Source organism: Miniopterus natalensis, chromosome 11 (genome assembly GCF_054644295.1).
Source record: "Miniopterus natalensis isolate mMinNat1 chromosome 11, mMinNat1.hap1, whole genome shotgun sequence".
NCBI lineage: Eukaryota > Metazoa > Chordata > Mammalia > Chiroptera > Miniopteridae > Miniopterus > Miniopterus natalensis.
In genome coordinates, this window is record NC_142091.1 from 50,815,027 (window position 1) to 50,833,160 (window position 18,134).

Consider the following 18,134-nt stretch of genomic DNA (forward strand, 5'->3'; position numbering starts at 1 on the left):
ATAAAATATTATCAGAATTAAATTGACTCCAAAAAAGTGAATCAGTATTCTGAAAATTTGTTTTATAAGTGGATAAACACAAATTCTTTTAAGTCTAGTTTCTGATAAATAGCTCCCAACGCAACAACTACTTCTGTTCTATACAGAGAGACTAGGAAGCTAAAAATACTTTTAAAGATGGCTGACAGCCAATGAAGGTGGGGTGGGAGCCAGATGAGAAAGAGATCATTTGATTTCTGCATTTTTTCCCTAATAATAATCAAGTTTCCCTCCACCGTACCCCCAATAAATGAAGTGCTGGTCTCTCCTATCATAAGTCCTTATTATGCAAATATACTCAAGAATATCATTCCTTAAGAAACTGAAAAGAGCAATTACTAATGATTGCTAAAATGTCCTGAATTTTGTGAATGTTTCCACCCAATTGAAATAAATTCTACCGAACACAGCAGCAGAATTTAAGAAAATAAAGAAAAGAGAAAGTAGAAATGACTATATATTCCCACCCCAAATTCTACCAAATGAAGAATAATTCCCCCTAGAGATTAGAATTCATCAAGTGTATATACAGTAATAAAATGGCCTCATTTCCTGCATGCTATTTTGCTTAAACCTTCAAAGAAAGTACTGTACTTTAAAAACAAAGAATTAGTTTTCATTAGGTGAAAAATAATCTATTTTTCTCAGTTTGTTGCAAAGGTCAATATGGATTTCCCCACTCCCCAAAACCATATTTAGTATTCAAAATCTTTCCTTTTTCCTCATTTTTCCTTGACAAAACCCTAATGTTTTCATTCTTGTGTAAAACTATTACACACAAGTTTTTAATCCCTACATTTTGATTTTCAAATAGGTCTCCAGCTCTGAGCGGTATGCTACCTAAACATCCAAGATTAAAAATCTCCAAGCTTCTGCTGAAAACATTCCTGTTGAGATAAAGAGTTAACCATTTCCAGTCCAACTCAGAAATCTTGGAGAATATACAAACTGCACATTGGCTCACTAGCAGAATTAATCAGATTTAACCAAGTGCAATTCAGTTATAAGGTAAATACTTACGGTTCGGGCTAGATTTTGACACATTGTGCTTAAGGTCAAAAGTTGTAGTTTAATCTCTGTGTCCCATTTTCGACAGTTTTGAATATGTTCATGACTTCCAAGGCAATGACTACTGTTAAAATATATTAATTATTCATCATTGTTATTTTCTTCAAACTAGAAATTATAGAGGTGAGAGTAAAATATAAATTGTATTTGCATCAGAAATTGAAGAAAATGGTAAAATACAGGAGATAGTTTTTTAACCAAGTGTGAGCATTTAAGTAGAGGAATTTCTACATGAGAAGAATCAAAGCAAAGAAGAAAGAAGATGAAGAAGAAAAATAGGGACAGGACATCTTTAGTGGCCTCAGAGAATGAAATCTATAATATAAGTAACTAGACTAATTGCCGGATGCAATAACTACCTGTTCAGAAAGTTGTATGATTATTTCAGGTAACTAAAAAGAAAGTACAGTTGACCACTGTGTATAAACAGTACATGCTACAAAAGGAAAATATAGTCTATAATGATGTGACCCTTTGCAGAAAGAAAAAACACACACATTAAATTCACTTATCAACTAATTGCCCACCACTCTTCCCATCTGAGACTATAAGCTTTTTTAAAAATTGACTTTGGTGGGGAAGCATAGATTTATTGTTCTGCTTATTTATGCATTCATTGGTTGACTCTTGTATGTGCCCTGACCAGGGATTGAACCCACAACCTTGGCACATTAGGCTGACACTCTAACGAACTAGGCTACCCAGCCAGGGCTGAGATTAAGCTTTTTAAGAGAAATACCATGTCTTAATTATCTCTGAAATCCCTCCACTGTCTTAGACATGATTTCTTAGACAAAGTATATCTCGATACAAGTTTATTGATACAATAAATCAACTCAGTAGGACCCAATATATTTTTACTATTACAAATTGAATTTGAAATTTTTCTAATTTAAGCTGTTAAAAATGTAATTTCCAATGATGTTGCTCAGTAGTTAAATGAATAAACTTACTTCTGCAGCACTTCCTCTTGACCACAAACTTTCAAAACATAGCTGCCAACATCTACTTCATTCAAGTCATCATGTACCCAGCAAAGGGCTTGCATTATAATGATTTCTACAGTAGAACTCACTGTAAAAAAGTTAGTCATCATTTTCATTTTGCTTATTTAACTTTCAGTATACATTTATTCCGATTGTATTTCTTATAATGTAAGACAGCACTATTCAATAAAAATATGCAGGTCACATGTATAATTTAAAATTTCCTACTAGCCACAATGAAAAAAATAAAAATAAACAGGTGAAGCTAAGTTTAATGTTTTACTTAACCTAATATATCTAAAACACTATTTCAACATATAATCAGGATTTTAAAATTCCTGATGAGAGATCTTACATTCTCTTCAAATCCAGTGTGTATTTTATACTTACAGCACATCTCAATCTATATTAATCACATTTCAAGTGCTCAACAGTCACATGTGGCTAGTGATTACTATATTAGGCAGGGCAGATGTAAGCTAAGAAAGCTACATCCCTATTACAGACAATTCTATAAAGGGTAGTATTTTGCAATATCTAGCAAACAATGATTTAAACCATATTATAAAGAAAAGGAATCACCATTTTAAATGTTTGACATTTGCTTCGTAAATCTTCTGATAAAAAATAAAAATCTAACAAATAGAAAGTATTGTTCAATTATCATTCTGGGCAATAGCTGGATAATAAGATTACAACACATTAAAAACTCAGGTAACCTGTAAAGTAACCTATTTCTATACTTCAAGCTCCTATGTTCAATACAGAAGACACTAAATTACATTCAAACTTCATGAAAATTAATAGCTTGGCAGAAAAGGCCACAAAAACCTCTATCTAAAATAGTTACATTTCTGAATAGTCAAATGTATGGGAACATTTATCATTTGAACATACAAACCATTTTGTACCATAATATGGTTACATTTCTTAACAGAGATGTACATTACAAATGTGCACATTTATGAACCAAATAGGCATTTGAAATTTTTTTAAGCAATCATATCTTGATATAGCAAGTCAAAATGTGGTACAAATTAAAGCATTTGTTATCAATGTGTAAACATTGATACTCGTGCTAATTTCAATCAAGAGACCTATTGTCTTTTTTCTTCTTCAATTTTAATATTAATTCTTATTGCATACTTAGATTTAAATGATTTCTCACACTAAAATGTGAGATATATTTTAAAAGAATAATTCTTCTTTTAGAAACTAAAGAATGTTTATAGTTGGCTAACATTTTTGTTTCAGATTATATTTTTTCAAAGGGCTTTGAAAACTACAAAGCTACAAAGAAAGTATCCAAATATTGGACATATTCCTAGTCATAAACATTAAAGATAAAATGGCATAACTTTTAGGCCAAAGTACTATAGAAATATATGATCTTATTCTACTGTTGGAAGCCCATTAAAATAATATACATTGTGAAAAGCAATAAACTATGAAAGTAGTTTTGAAAATTATAACAAAAAATTTCCTACATCAAATTTCAAAGAAAGACTTAGAACTAAAGGAGCAATATCTTTTCCATACAGTAGCGATTTTCAATGGTGTGATGCAAGAATTTTTAAAAGATGCAATACCTAACTATTTAGTCAGGGGCACTGACCTCTTTTCCCCTAGATTGTCAAAAAAAACCAAAACAAAACACACACAACAATAGCCATCTGGTATGAATTAATCAAAATTATACCTTTTTTTGGGTCAGATCAGCAAAAAATATTTTTTGGTGTGCCACAGAATTTTAGTAATTAGTTTATGTGTGCCATGAGATGAAAAAGGTTGAAAATTGCTGCCTTAGAGGAGCTTAACAAAATCACTGGAATTTCAATTCCACTGACAGCTTTGTATAAACAAGCATTCTTTTTGCCATAAAACAAAAAAAGAATTAGATTTTCTATTTAATTAGCTATCTATTTATTGGACTTTTTACCTAATGTTTTAGGGCCTTGGCCAAGAGCCATTGATTAATAGAAGTTACTCAGCATTTTTCAGAGAAATATGTACAATAGTTAGAAAGGTAAACAGTTTTCCCATTGGTTCAAACCAGGAAAGCATCCAAACAAAATGCAAAATTTTTGAAAAGGATACCTAATGAATGTTAAGCATTTTACCATATTCACACACAACTTGTTTAAAAAAGGATGCTAATAACAGAGTTGGTTTCTTAAGAGAATGAAAATTATTAACATTTTAAACATTTCCTCTCTAATCAGAGCAAAACAGGATGGTTGGGGAACTACAAACCTACCATCACATGTAAAAGTAACCGGTAGTTGAAATCCTTCAATTTCAATGGAGACTTTCACGCTAGCATTTTCTCCACATATGTTTCTTTGCACTGTGACTGGACTTAACAAATAGCCTGGATTTGTGCAGTGATTGGTATATGGAAAGCTGGTCTTCAATCTGTTCACAAGAAAGAAGAAATTCAATTCTTTTTTTTTAGAAATGCATTTATTTGAGCCCTGAACAAGGCTTTGCATGCTTACAGCTATTCAATTCTGTGCCTTTGTTCAATTCTAGAGAAGCTGATGAGAATTGCAATGAATGGACCCCTGTCAAAACTCCAAATACCAGCATTTGCCTTTTAAATCAAAGGAATCCAAGGAAAGAGATTAAGTACTGCCAGGATATCTTTGGTAGCATTATCAACATTAACCAAGCACACACTGGACACGTGGCATTAAAGGAGGTGCTCTGCTTCAGGTTCTTTTGCTACACAGTATCATTACACAAAATGGTACATTTTTAATGAATACTGATAATATTGGTGATGCAGCCCTAAATTATAACTGCCAGAGGAATAAAAAGTTTGCTTTTAAAAATCTTTTTTCCTAAGGTTCTTTTTCCTACACATTGTTTCTGGTTGTTAGAGAATGCTTTTTTAAAAACAAACAACATAGAAAATGGGTTTCACAGTGCTGTGAGGCCTTTATTTCCTCAAAGTAATTTCTAAAACTTAGGGAATGGTAAGAATTGCCTGTAAAAGTATTCAGAGCATTCACAGATATTTAGAGGAGCAATATAGTTTAAATTTAAATATATGAACACAGTGTATGGCTCATCTCCATACAGTACTTGTGTTATCAGAATGCAACAAAAGAGGGTATGACGCCTTCTTTAAATTTGGGCTTCTTTTAACTTTTTTCTGGAGGTTAGAAGACAAGTTCCAATCTTCCCATCTATTTTTTCACAGGGCTACAAATGGAATGAACACTAGAAATGCTGTCTATTTGCTTCTGTAGAGATAAAAATAATCAAGTCATAGGAATAGAATAAAACAGTTTGAGCTGACAGAAAGGCTCTGGAGAGGCAGCAAGTATAACCACCTCTAGAGCCAGACTACCTAAGTTTAAATCCTGATTTTACAACTCCCTAGCTGTGTGACCTTCAGCAAAGTTATTGAATCTCCTTTTTGCTTCAGTGTCCTCTATAAACTGAGGGTTATACTACTACTAACCTCATAGGGCTGTTGTGAGAATTACATGAACTAACTAAGTAAAGCACTCAGAACAGGGCCTAGTACATGGTAAGCACTATAAACACCTTGTAAAATAAACCAAAGAGTGAATGAATAAATATGGTTTCTGCACTGTGATCATGAATGCCACAAAGGATCCACCATTAAAGAAATGTAATTGAAAAAAAGGTACTATAATAAAATTAAATTGATGTTGAAAGTGCACTCTTAAATGCGAACACATTATCTTCAGATACTTGATTGCTGCCAAACTTACTCCTCTGCAACACAGTAACATCTTCATAGGACCCAGCCTAAGATTTTTTAAAAATTTATTGATTTTAAAGAGAGAAGAGGGGAGGGAGAGAGAGAAGAGAAACATCAATTTGTTGTTCCACTTATTTATGTGCATTCATTGGTTGCTTGTTGTATGTGCCCTGACAGGGACAGAACCCATAACCTTGGCATATCAGGATGATGCTCTAACCACCTGAGCTACCAAGCCAGGGCTGACTCAGCGTAAGATTCTTATTGTTTTGCATATACTTGGTTTTCTCTTGTTTTCTACAGTATGAATAAAATAGATATTCACAGCAAATCACATAATTAACTAATACATGAAGTGGTATAGAATTTTGCCGACAGTTAAGCAAGCTTTTCATTTTCAGAAATCTTTAAGGATGATGAAAGCAAAATTAGAAATTCCTGATAGCTCAGCAAACAAGAATTTATTAGACCAAAATTGGACTGATAAAAGTTGGGTTGCATTCAATGAACTTCACTTGGCGGGGGGTGGGGGTGGGGGGGGGGTGGGGTGCTTCATCTCCTTTTCTTAAAAGAAGTCCTTTCTCTTACACAACAATGTGAATGTACTTCATGTCACAGAACTGTGTGTGTAAAATTGGTTAAAATAGTAAATTTTATGTTATTATGTTATATATATTTTAGCATAATAAAAACAGGTTTTTTTTAACTGAGTCCTTCTCTCTATTTGACATCATGGAAGGTAGCCCAGAAAGATACAGTGATTTTCACTTTTCATTGAATTTATTGGGGTGACATTGGTTAACAAATTATATAGGTTTCAGGGTACAATTCTATAATACATTATCTATATATTGTATTATGTGTTCACCAACCCAAGCCAAGTCTCCTTCCATCACCATTTATCCCCCCTACTGTAATTTTCTTTTTTCTATAAAATTGATAATCTATTTTCATGGTTTTGTCTGCTTTACAAAAACTTGGAAAAAACCTAAGGTGGTAATAGATTCCTTAAAGCTGGGCTTTCTTTGGTTTTGTTTTGTTTATAACTAAACATATAAAATCAAATTAAATGAGTAAATTGATAACTGCTGAGTAAATCATTCATTTTCAATATACAAGGTATTTTTACAAACACTTTAAGCCAATACAGCTTGGTGTTTTTAAGCAATTACCTGTAAAATGTATTTTTTTTAACTTTATTTTCTTTTTCTCTAAAATTTCTATTTCCCCATCACCACCAAAGAGCTTTGTTTGTTTAAAGTGGCTCTATAGTTCAGGAAATTTAATATCTCTATGCATACAATAAAATCTTTTACAATTTATTTCCCTACTATGTGCTTGATCAAGCTAAAGTTACATACAGACAGAGCCAAATCATGCAAAATCAGAAGGACAGAAGAGATTAAAATGAGGGTTTTAAAAGTTAAAAATAAAAGTAAGGATTTAAATTGAATGTTACTTTACAAGAAAGTACAGACTCAGCTTTGTTTAAAATAAAATTAACTAAATGCAAAGGCGCAGTCCTAGAAAACATATAGGAAGTCCTTGGGGTCAAGACACTATTATAGGATATAAATATTATATCTGAACCATATAGGAAGGAAAGAAATACAAGGCTATTCAGAATGACAAGTCTAAAGTGTTGTTTCTCATTTTATCCTAGAAAACCACAAAAGCAGCAGCAAAAACTTCTCTGGTATCTAACATTCGTCTAAGAACTTTCTCTGAACTGATGTCTAGTAGATATCGGCAAGCTTTGTCAATTAACACTGAGTGTGAAAGGCAAGAAAACAAGAAATAAAAACCAGGAAAACACAGTAGTAATGAAATGTCCTAAATCAAAGTATTACAGGACTTGAAACGGAAAGAGACCTTTTGAGATCAACAGTCCAACTCCCTAATTTCACAGAAGCAAAAAAACAAGGCCTAGAACTGGCACTAAATTCTAAGTTTGTTATACAGTAAACTTAACTGTAAGCAATTATCTCCATAGTCTTATACTAATTTCACAGCTGAATTTAAATGATTAAATGAATCATTTTAGGAAATTTCAAAAAGAAAAGAACTGGCTCTCTAAGACTATGAATACTTGTTTTTAAAATGCACTGCAGATATGAGCATATTGGAAAAAACAGAAAGAGCCATTTGTTTCTTCAAGGGACATCTCCTCCTGACCTCAATCTCCAAGATCACAGGGGAATGAGAGAAGTTCCTAGAACACGGTTTCCAAAACACCTCTACTTCAGACCTTGCTTCAACAGCACATATACTAAAATTGGAATGATACACAGATTAGCATGGCCTCTGCACAAGGATGACACACAAATTTTTGAAGCGTAAAAACAAACAAAAAAACCCCACACTTCTACTTTCTACTGCTCTGAAATATTTGTTGCAATCATACTCTCCTAAAGAAAATAAAATTATAAAAAGAACTCATTCTCTCTTTAGTTCATCTAAGGTTTCACATTACATAAGCCAGTGTGCGTATGTATGTGTATGTGTGTGTAAATAATAATAAATCATTTTAGCTTATTGGAAGAGTCTTTGTAAATAACTCAAAGATTCAAATAGGGAGAAAAGGCAGGTCACTGAGAGCGTAATTTCTCAAATTAAATGCATAGTCACTCAACAGTTTCACAGAAAAAACACAGGGCTTCTGGAGAAAATTAAAGGGATTAGATGAATTCATAACAGATTATTTCCAAACCATTAAAGGAAAAGACTATTTCCAAACTTTTTTTTTTAAAATATATTTTTATTGATTTTGGAGAGAGGAAAGGAGAGGGAGAGAGAGAGATAGAAACATCAATGAGAGAGACATTGATCGGCTGCAGCCCGCAACCCGGGCATGTGCCCTGACCGGGAATCGAACCCCTATGGCCTGGATCCTAGGTCAATGCTCAACTGCTGAGCCACGCCCGGCCGGGCTATTTCCAAACTATTAACCACACAAACATAATGATATAATGGCACAGGTAATTTCTAATACATGCAATTTGCATACTAAGTCATCTAAATTGTCTCTTCTACTTTAATGCCTACTGAAAACTATGAGTTTTAAAAATCCAGTTAAGAATAACCTTTGCAGGGAAGAAAAAGTGGCTCTAGTGATATTTTTCTTCTTTTCCTCCCCCTAGGGTATTCTGCAGAAAAGAAATTCTGGTAAAAGATAACATAAAGAGAGAGAGTTTAAATATATATGTGTGTGCTTTTATTAATTTTAGAGAAGTGGGAAGGGAGAGGGTTTGGGAGATAGAAACATCAAGAGAAACATCAATCGACTGCCTCTTGCACAACCCCTCTTGGGGATGGAGACAGAAACCTGAGCAAGTGCCCAGACAGGGAATCAAACTGGTGACCCCTTGGCTCATAGGTCAATACTCAACCACTGAGCTACCCCAGCTGGGCAAGAGAGAGTTTTAATGAAATATTACCAATAGTCTAGAAAATTAAGTCCATTAAATTACATTAAAATGATGTACCTACTCAAAAATTATCTGGGAACCCCAAACTCTGCTTTGCTTATAGCAGATCACACTGGAAAAAATATAGAATTCAGAATAAATCCCCCGATGGTAATCTACTTTCCCTTCTTTTGATAACATATCTCATCCCCTTAGCCACAATGTTTGTTGTTCCTCTTCTTCCTTCCATGGTTTTTTTTTCCTGTCTGGTGCTGGCCGAGGACTCCCTTTCATCTTTGCTAGCAAGACCATTAGAATATGAAGTCTAACCTATCAGTGGCTATATTTCCCCGCCTTCAGAACCCCACCTGCAGTGAGAAAATGAAGGCAACATGCATGGAGGAAGTGGGGGAAGAAAAGGGAGGAAGACAGAAGGATAGGATGTGAGAAGAGTCCAAAGGGAGGAGGGACCTTCACAGTGTATGAACTGCTGGATCTGGCTGTCACTTCGCTGCGTAGCATCCTTCCTCTTTCTGTTATATGGGCTTATGAACCAATATATAACCTTTCTTCTTTTTTAATATATCTTTATTGATTTCAGAGAGAGGAAGGGAGAGGGAGAGAGATAGACACATCAATGATGAGAGAGTCATCATTGATCAGATGCCTCCTGCACACCCTCCGAATGGGAATCAAGCCCACAACCCAGGCATGTGCCCTGACCAGGAATCGAACCTGTCTCCTGGATCCTAGGTCGATGCTCAACTGCTGAGCCACACCGGGCCAGGCTACATAACCTTTCTTGATTTTAAACTAGTTTAAGATGGGTTTCTAGTACTCATAACAAATATGGCTAATACACTGATATAATGGAAAGAAAACACACTGAACCAGAGGCAAAGGAAATCTGGCAGACTAGCTGAGTAAGCTTTGGTAGGTAACTTTTCTGAGTCTCAATTTCTTCATCTATAAAGAATATTAGACAGATTTGAGAATAAAGAACATTTTAGAAATGCATTTTTCTAACCTTCGGAAAATACATTTGCTCCTTTAATAGTGTCTGTTATCTCTTAAATAAGTATGACAGTATTTTGAATGCTAGAAAAGTATTCAAGGGGCAAAACTAAGGGTCCCTGAAACAAAAAAGGGCATTATCTATGTGTACTGAAACTTGAACATTTAAGCCATATTTTCACTGGTTAATAGAATATCAAAAGTCTACTGCATGACCTCAGTTTTTCTTCTAAATACTCAGAAACATAACAGATAAGAATACAGGTTTAACTGTAGTTTGTTAATACGCCAATTAAAATTTTAAGCCACAGGGAGAAAATAATTAAAAATTTAAAGTTTTTAGAATTATTAGCACTAAGCTAATTTTCAATAAATTTTTAAACAAGCATTTAATAAAAAATAATCTTTAATTTATAAAGAAAAATTCCTTACTTTGTAATGGATTGACAAAAAGCTGCCACTTCCTCATTTTGTACTTCAATTTCTTGTAGAAGAGAACTTCCAGTTGGCAAACTACTGGTCCCATTTGGGTCTTTCTGTAATCAAAAAAGTGTTTTTATTTTAAAAGGAAAAGATCCCCAAAACGCTAAATAGCAGCATAGTACAAACACATTTTTATTAAAATATGTACAGAGATATGGAGGTAAAATTACATCAGTAACAAAGTTTTAAATTATGGACTTCTCTATCCATAAAAGTAATACCAACTAAATTTTATTTTAAAGTTTATTGGTTTTATTGCTCCGAAGTAGAAATATGGTGTTCTTTGTGTTGGTAAGAATGGAATGCTAAAGACATTTCCATTCAAAATCTTCCTGAAATGAATACTAAGTTAACAGCTGAATGAGATTAAAGGACAAGCCTTTATTTTAAGACAATGAAGAGAGAGGCCCATTTGGCACCCCCCTAATAAACCTGGAATTCTATATATGGGGTGGGGCGAAAGCAGATTTACAGTTGTGAGTACAGGAAACACAGAGTTTATTCTTGTATTATTATTTAATTATTGTATTATTTTCCATACAAACAACAGTAAACCTACTTTTGCCCCACTGTGTATTTAACTTAGGCCTCAAATATCAACAAAGCAGTTGATTCTTTACGTAAGAGAATGAGTTCTAGGAGTTAGTGGACATTTTCTATGTTAATAAACTTATACAAACAACGTGATAGTCCTTCAAAAGTTAAGTTTATGTCTGATCGAAATTTGTGTGCAACATTCAGGAGATAAATTCACCACCCAAGCAAAGCCAAATAGTAGAGTTTATATGTAGAGGCATTTTGGTTACTACATAAAAATACTTAATTTGGCACAAATTTCAAATGTAAATTTCCATTAAAATTAGAAACTTGGAACATTCACAATTCAAAATTAAGTGACTCAGAACCCAGTGAATAAACGTCAAGACTTGTAATGGATTCAATGAACATTTTGTCAGAAAATTAAACTGGAAACTTAGGGCAATGATTCCTGTACGAATTTTCTTCTTTTAAAACATGGCAGAGCCCTTTCTGCTACAATGTGATATGCATATTTGGGGAAGAAAAAAACAAACAAGTCTTAAGTTCCAGAAAATCACAACTAAAAATAACAAAGCTTATGGGAAAAACAGAGTTAAGGCAGATTACTCAAAATCACTGTAGCTTTATAATCAAAGTCCCAACTAACACAATAAAAAGTCCTTAAAAAATACTAGCATAGTTAAGTCTCCACTTGAATTTGCACCTAGCATTATGGTCTTTGAACCTTAAACTCGGGAGCTTCATCATTTGTGATATGGGTTCTTGAGGGCATTTGCTTCTAGTCAACCAACTGAAATTAAAAATATTGCCTAAGATATAGATTTCTTCAAACAAAATTCTTAATGCAAAGGAAATGTCTTCATAGCTTCTTTGTACTGCTTTACCAGAAAGTTTAACACTGTGGAATATGAAACCATTCCTAAAGCTACTCATCCAATCACCATTTTTACTAAATAACACTTCTGCAGGATTTTCAGTGTTTTCTTTAACATTTTCTTATATTACGTATACTTTCTTTTTAATTGTGAGAAAGTTTGTTCCTGGTTGCTTTATTTTTTTTAATTATTATTATTTTTTAATATATCTTTATTGATTTCAGAGAGAGGAAAGGAGAGGGAGAGAGAGAGATAGAAACATCAATGATGAGAGAGTCATTGATCGGCTGCAGCCCGCAACCCGGGCATGTGCCCCGACCGGGAACCAAACCCTGATCGCCTGGATCCTAGGTCGACGCTTTAACCACTGAGCCACGCCTGGCCGGGCCCTGGTTGCTTTAAAATGTTAATAAGTTGGTAAAGATTATGTATGAACTAATGCTATTTCCCCATTATACTGACATCAATCTCTTATTTACCAATTATCAGTTAATTTGTGTTATAGAAACAAGCACTAGAGCAAATAGACCATACTACCCTAAAATTGGGATTTGATGTTTCTAACAAATCCTCTGGTCTGACACTTACTTCAAGCTTGTCAGCTTGTCACAGTCTAATCCAATCATATTTCTGAGAACTTCCTAAATGATTTCTATGTTCCAGTTAGCTTGAATCATATCCTGTTCCTAATAAAACACAAATGAGTGATCCTGTCCTCTGCAACTTTTCAATGCCTTCCTCCCTAAATTTCCCTCACAAGTAAAAAAACCCATTAAGGCCCAACAGAATGCTACTTCATCTATAATACCTTTTTATAATTACTCAGTATGAAGTAATTCTTCCCTCCTCACTCTTTTAAGTAGTATGAACCAAACACTGCATCATTACATCCTGTTTAATATTTGTTCTAATGTGAAAGCTCCTTGAAGACAAAAATCAAGTTTTATTGAATTTTGTATTTTTGTAGAACTTTATATCCAGTTCAGAAGGCACTCAACCATTGGTTCAATTTGTTGAATGTTTTGCTCTCTCTAAAAACAAGCTAAAATTCACTTACCACCTCACACCCATTAGAATAGCTACTACTAAAAAAACAGAAGACAAATATTGGTGAGGATGTGAAGACAACAGAACCCTTATGCACCGTTAGTAATAATGTACAATGGTACAGCCACCGTGGAAAAACAGTATGGTGGTTCCCCAAACAATTAAAAACACAACTACCATATAACCCAGCAATTTCATTTTTGGGTACATACCCAGAAAACTTGAAAGCAGTTCTTGAAGAGATATTAGTACACCCATGTTCATAATGACATTATTTATAATAGCTAAAAGGTAGAAGCAACCCAAGTATCCATCAACAGATGCATGGATCAATATCTAGCAATTACTACATGAGCAGTTATTACATGTCAGGCTCTGCTGTAAGAAATTTACTGGTAGGTATGTATGTATTATTTATATCTAACAAAGCCCTAGTAGGTGGGTACTATTATTATTCCCATTTTACATATTTAAAAAATGAGGCACAAGGAAGTTAATTCATATAAGGTCACACAACTAATATATTCAGAGTTAAGATTTCAACCCAAGTAGCCTAGCCTCAGAATCACATGCTTAATTACCATGCCTCTACCTCTCAAAAGTCTCTTTAAAAACAAACAACAAAAAAACGCAATGAGAAAAACAATATGTGACCTTTGCAGGAGCCATGTCACAGAAAACCTCTACTTTGGCTTGACCCAATAATCATCTTTCCTTCTTTAACTGTTTTGCATGTTTTACTTATTAACATATTTTGAATCTCTTTAGTGACATTTCTAGATTTTTAAAAAATCAAAATGTTGCATTTCTTGCCGTGCCATTAATGAATTAGGTCCTTCCTTTCAAGCAGGTTGTAAGTTTCAACTGACAGTGACAGAAATAGATTATAATAACTAATTCTCTAGACATCTATTAAGGTAATAGTAGACTCTGAAAAGTTAACTCAAAAGTTCTGTCCACAAAGTAAAAAACAGCTGGGCTGCCAATGATTTTGTCTTCACATTAACATTATCATTTTTTTTTGTTTTTCTCCACCCTTTCTTTAAAAAACATTTTTTAAAAATTTTACACCTAGTCCCTCAGCTCTTGCCCCCAGTCCCTCTCAACTCCACTCAAACAATCTAAGCATCAAAGCATCTCCTTTCTCCAATGATCTTGCACATTTTTATGTGGCACTCAAGGTTTTCTAGTCTATATTGCAATTATACACACACACATCCTGTCTCCCTCTTCTAACCTCAGTTCTTTAAGGATGAGACCTGCAAATGATTAATATTTGTAACCCTCACATTGTATAACTTCAAGTATATATATATATGTGTATATATATTCTGAATGTCTTTATTGATTTCAGAGAGAGGGAGAGGAAAAGAGACATAAACATCAATGATGAGAGTCATTGATTGGCTGCCTCCTGCAAGCCCCCTATTGGGGAAAGAGCCCACAACCCAGGCATGTGCCCTGACTGGGAATCGAACCCTGATCTCCTGGATCCTAGGTCAATGCTCAACTGCTGAGCCACGCCCAGCCAGGCAGCAGTTTTTTCTTATTATTTGTCTCTTTCATTCATTAAAAAATATGAGCCTGGCCAAGCGTGGCTCAGCGGTTGAGCAACCAGGAGACTGCAGTTCCATTCCTGGTCCGGGCACATGCTTGGGTTGTGGGCTCTATCCCCAGCAGGGGGTGTGCAGGAGGCAGCCAATCAATGACTCTCTCATCATTGATTTTTCTCTCTCTCTCCCCTCCCCCTTCCTCTCTGTGAAATCAATAAAGATATATACTTTTTTTAAAAAGGAAAAAAACTGCTAATTCCATTATCCAATATATGCAACAAAGAAAGGTCTGCTGTAGAAGATACTGAGTTCTCTAGTAAATATATTGGGCTTGGAAATCCATGAACATGTTTGATCATCACCTAGAAATATTTTATTCCAGAAATTCTATTCCAGAGCTAAAGATCTACATTTGAGGATCATCCATCAAATTCCTGCAATTTTCTACAGGGAAATTTATGTCTGCTAATTGCTGTCAGCATCCATCAGGATCACTGAGAGGATCTTGGGGTTCTTGGGTCCAAGTTCCATCAATAGGAGATAGTCTGTTTAGGAGGCTGAGGGACACATAAGGGGTTGCACTCACTTGGAATGAAACTGGGACATCTCTCTCTCTCTCTCTCTCTCTGACATACACACGGGGGGGGGGGGGGAGAGATTGGTTTATTATAATAAATTGGATCATGTGATTATAGCGAGTGACAAGTCTCAAGATCTACTGTTGGCAAGCTGGATATCCAAGAGAGTAAATGATATAGTCCCAGTCTGAATCTGTCAAGCTCAAGACCCAGTAAGAGCTGTTGTTTCATTTTGAGTCTGAAAGCAGAAAAAATCTATGTTCCAGCTCAAAGGCAGTCAGGCAGGAAGAGATCCTCATTGGCAGTAGGGTCAGTCTTTTTGTTCTATTCAGGCTTTCAACTGATTGGACAAGGCCTACCCATATTAAAAAAGGCAATTTGCCTTTACTCAATCTACTGATTCAAATATTGATCTCATCCACAAACACCCTTACAGACACACCCAGAATGTATGACCAAATGCCTGAGCACCCCATGGCACAGTCAAGTAGACACATAAAATTAACCATCACAGCCTCTCGACCATAAAAAAGCCATGGAGTCACATTGCTGCAAGAGTCTAAACCAGTAGTTTTCAAATTCTGTATCTTGGAGCCTAAAGAATAAAGCACTGAATGAGAGAGAACAGGTAACAAATATTAAAGACAGCCAAGAACAGAACTTTGGGGGAATGCCTATATTTAGAGGCTAGACAAAAGAAAAGGAGTCAAAGATCACAGGAAGAAAACTAGGAAGTTTTCTAAGGCAACAGAAGAGAAATTTCAAAATGAGGAAGTAGTCAATTGTTGCAAAAGCAGCAAAAGGGGTGGACAGTGAATGTGATCACTAGATTGGCAATTAGCATTCATATTATCAGAAGTTAAGGAAAAGGAGTCAAATACGATGAGAATAGAGACTGGAAAGGCAGTTAAGTACAAATTCCCTTGTAAAGAATAATGGTAGAAAATACTTTGGGGAGGCAGAATAGAAAAAGAGGTGAAAGAATTTTCTTAATTTTTTAAAAAATATATCTTTATTGATTTCAGAGAGAGGAAGGGAGAGAGAGTTGAAGCATCAATGATGAGAGAGTTGTCACTGACTGGCTGCCTCCTGCGTACCCTTGACTGGGATCAAGCCCGCAACCTGGGCATGTGCCCTGACTGGGAATGGAACCATGATCTTCTGGATCCTAGGTCGATGCTCAAACGCTGAGCCACGACCGGCTGGGCAAGTTTTCTTAATTTTTAAAGGGAAGAAGTTATCTCCTCCCTCAAGCCTGAAAGAAGGACAAATCTGAGATGGGCAAATACATACAAAGGATAGCCTTGACCTCAACATAAAAAAAGAAAAGAAGAGGTAGTGAGACCCTAGCTGGTTTGGCTCAGTGGTTAGTGTCAGCCCTCGGACTGAAGGGCCCTGGGATTCGATTCCTGCCAATGGCACGTACCTCAGTTGTAGTCTCCATCCCTGACCTGGCCAGGGCTGCATGCTAGAGGCAACCAATAGATGTGTCTCTCTCACAACGTCTCTCTCTCCCCCTCTGAAAAGCAATGGAAAAAATATCCTCTGGTGAGGGTTAAAAACAAACACACACAAAACAAACAAACAAACAAAAACTTATCAGTATATACTCTGTAAAGCAGTTATAAGAATATGGGAAAACTTTATGCCTACAAAAATCCAAGGTTCGTGCCACATTACCTAAAAATTAGATAGAACAAATACCAAGTTTTCAGCAAATATACTGTAAGCAAATTATATATGTATGTTACTATTCAGAATTTGGTTACTTCCTTATTTGATTTTTAAAAAATTTTTACAAAAAAGACGTCAGTAACCTATTCAAATAATGTACTACATTCAGGTAGATAATGAAAATCAAGTTTTGTTCAAGTTTCCCTCATCTTTAAAATTAATAGACATTTTGTCAGTGGGAATATAAATGTTTATAACACCAATACAATTAACTTTTAGAAAGAGTAATATCCACATAACTTTGCAAAACCACTTCTATGAAAATAATTTAATTCATTACTTAAATGTTTGAAATCTGCTCAAAGTAGCTAAATATATAGCTATTAACTCAAAATCTGATTTAAACTGCCAGAAGAGAGTTTTAAGTAGTATTCCTTTTCCTAGTTTTGTTCACAAAACATTTGAACTAAAGTATTTAGATTATTATTAACAAAACAAGACACTAGAAGGAAACAGGAAGTAAGCTTGCTGAGTGAGAAGAAAAATACCCTTCTGAGTTTTTAACCACAAAGCATAAAATTCTAACACGAAATGAATACTTAAGTACATAAAGTAACTAAAAAGAATAGGCATTGCAATCTTATTTCCCAACAAAAAATATAAATGTTGTGTGAAAATTTAAAAGCTCCGTCAAATATTTGTGCCACAAACTTCCAAAAGTACTAGTGTTCTATGTGCCTTCCCCATTTCGCCTAAATGAAACCAAACTTTATCTGCTTGTACACGAAGAAAATGATGAAATTTTAGTGTTAACAGAAGAAACTTTTCTTTATATATAGAAGTCCTTTTACAGCATTTGTAAGAAAAAGTGCACACCAAACCTCTGATTGAAGACATTCAAAAACTGCACTGAGGTATGGGGGTGGGGGAGAAATGTCGGGTGGAGGGGATCAATGGGGGGAAAAGGGGGGATAATTGTAATACTTTCAACAATGAAAATAAAAAATTTAAAAAAAAAGTATAATTTGTGCATTGACAACCTATTGGCTATTTTTATAAATTCCTTTGTCAACATTTAACTATAATACCTGCCTCCCTGGATTTTCTTCCCTCCTTGTTTTACTTTTTAGGACA

The 18,134-nt window shown here is 34.7% G+C and overlaps 1 protein-coding gene and 1 pseudogene across 2 annotated transcripts in view; one reads left to right on the forward strand and one right to left on the reverse strand.

The window, feature by feature from the left end:
* The window catches only part of PIK3C2A (phosphatidylinositol-4-phosphate 3-kinase catalytic subunit type 2 alpha), an 80,864-nt gene that overhangs the window by 41,766 nt on the left and 20,964 nt on the right, over positions 1 to 18,134 (reverse strand). For both annotated transcript variants that reach the window (XM_016225162.2, XM_016225161.2), the window contains exons 3-6: positions 10,683 to 10,786; positions 4,351 to 4,508; positions 2,061 to 2,181; positions 1,060 to 1,171 (exon numbers count right to left, since the gene is read on the reverse strand). In XM_016225162.2, the coding sequence (XP_016080648.2) occupies positions 1,060 to 1,171; positions 2,061 to 2,181; positions 4,351 to 4,508; positions 10,683 to 10,786 (495 nt within the window). The remainder of the gene's footprint in view (positions 1 to 1,059; positions 1,172 to 2,060; positions 2,182 to 4,350; positions 4,509 to 10,682; positions 10,787 to 18,134) is intronic.
* Positions 8,079 to 8,178, forward strand: LOC148092020 (U6 spliceosomal RNA; annotated as a pseudogene).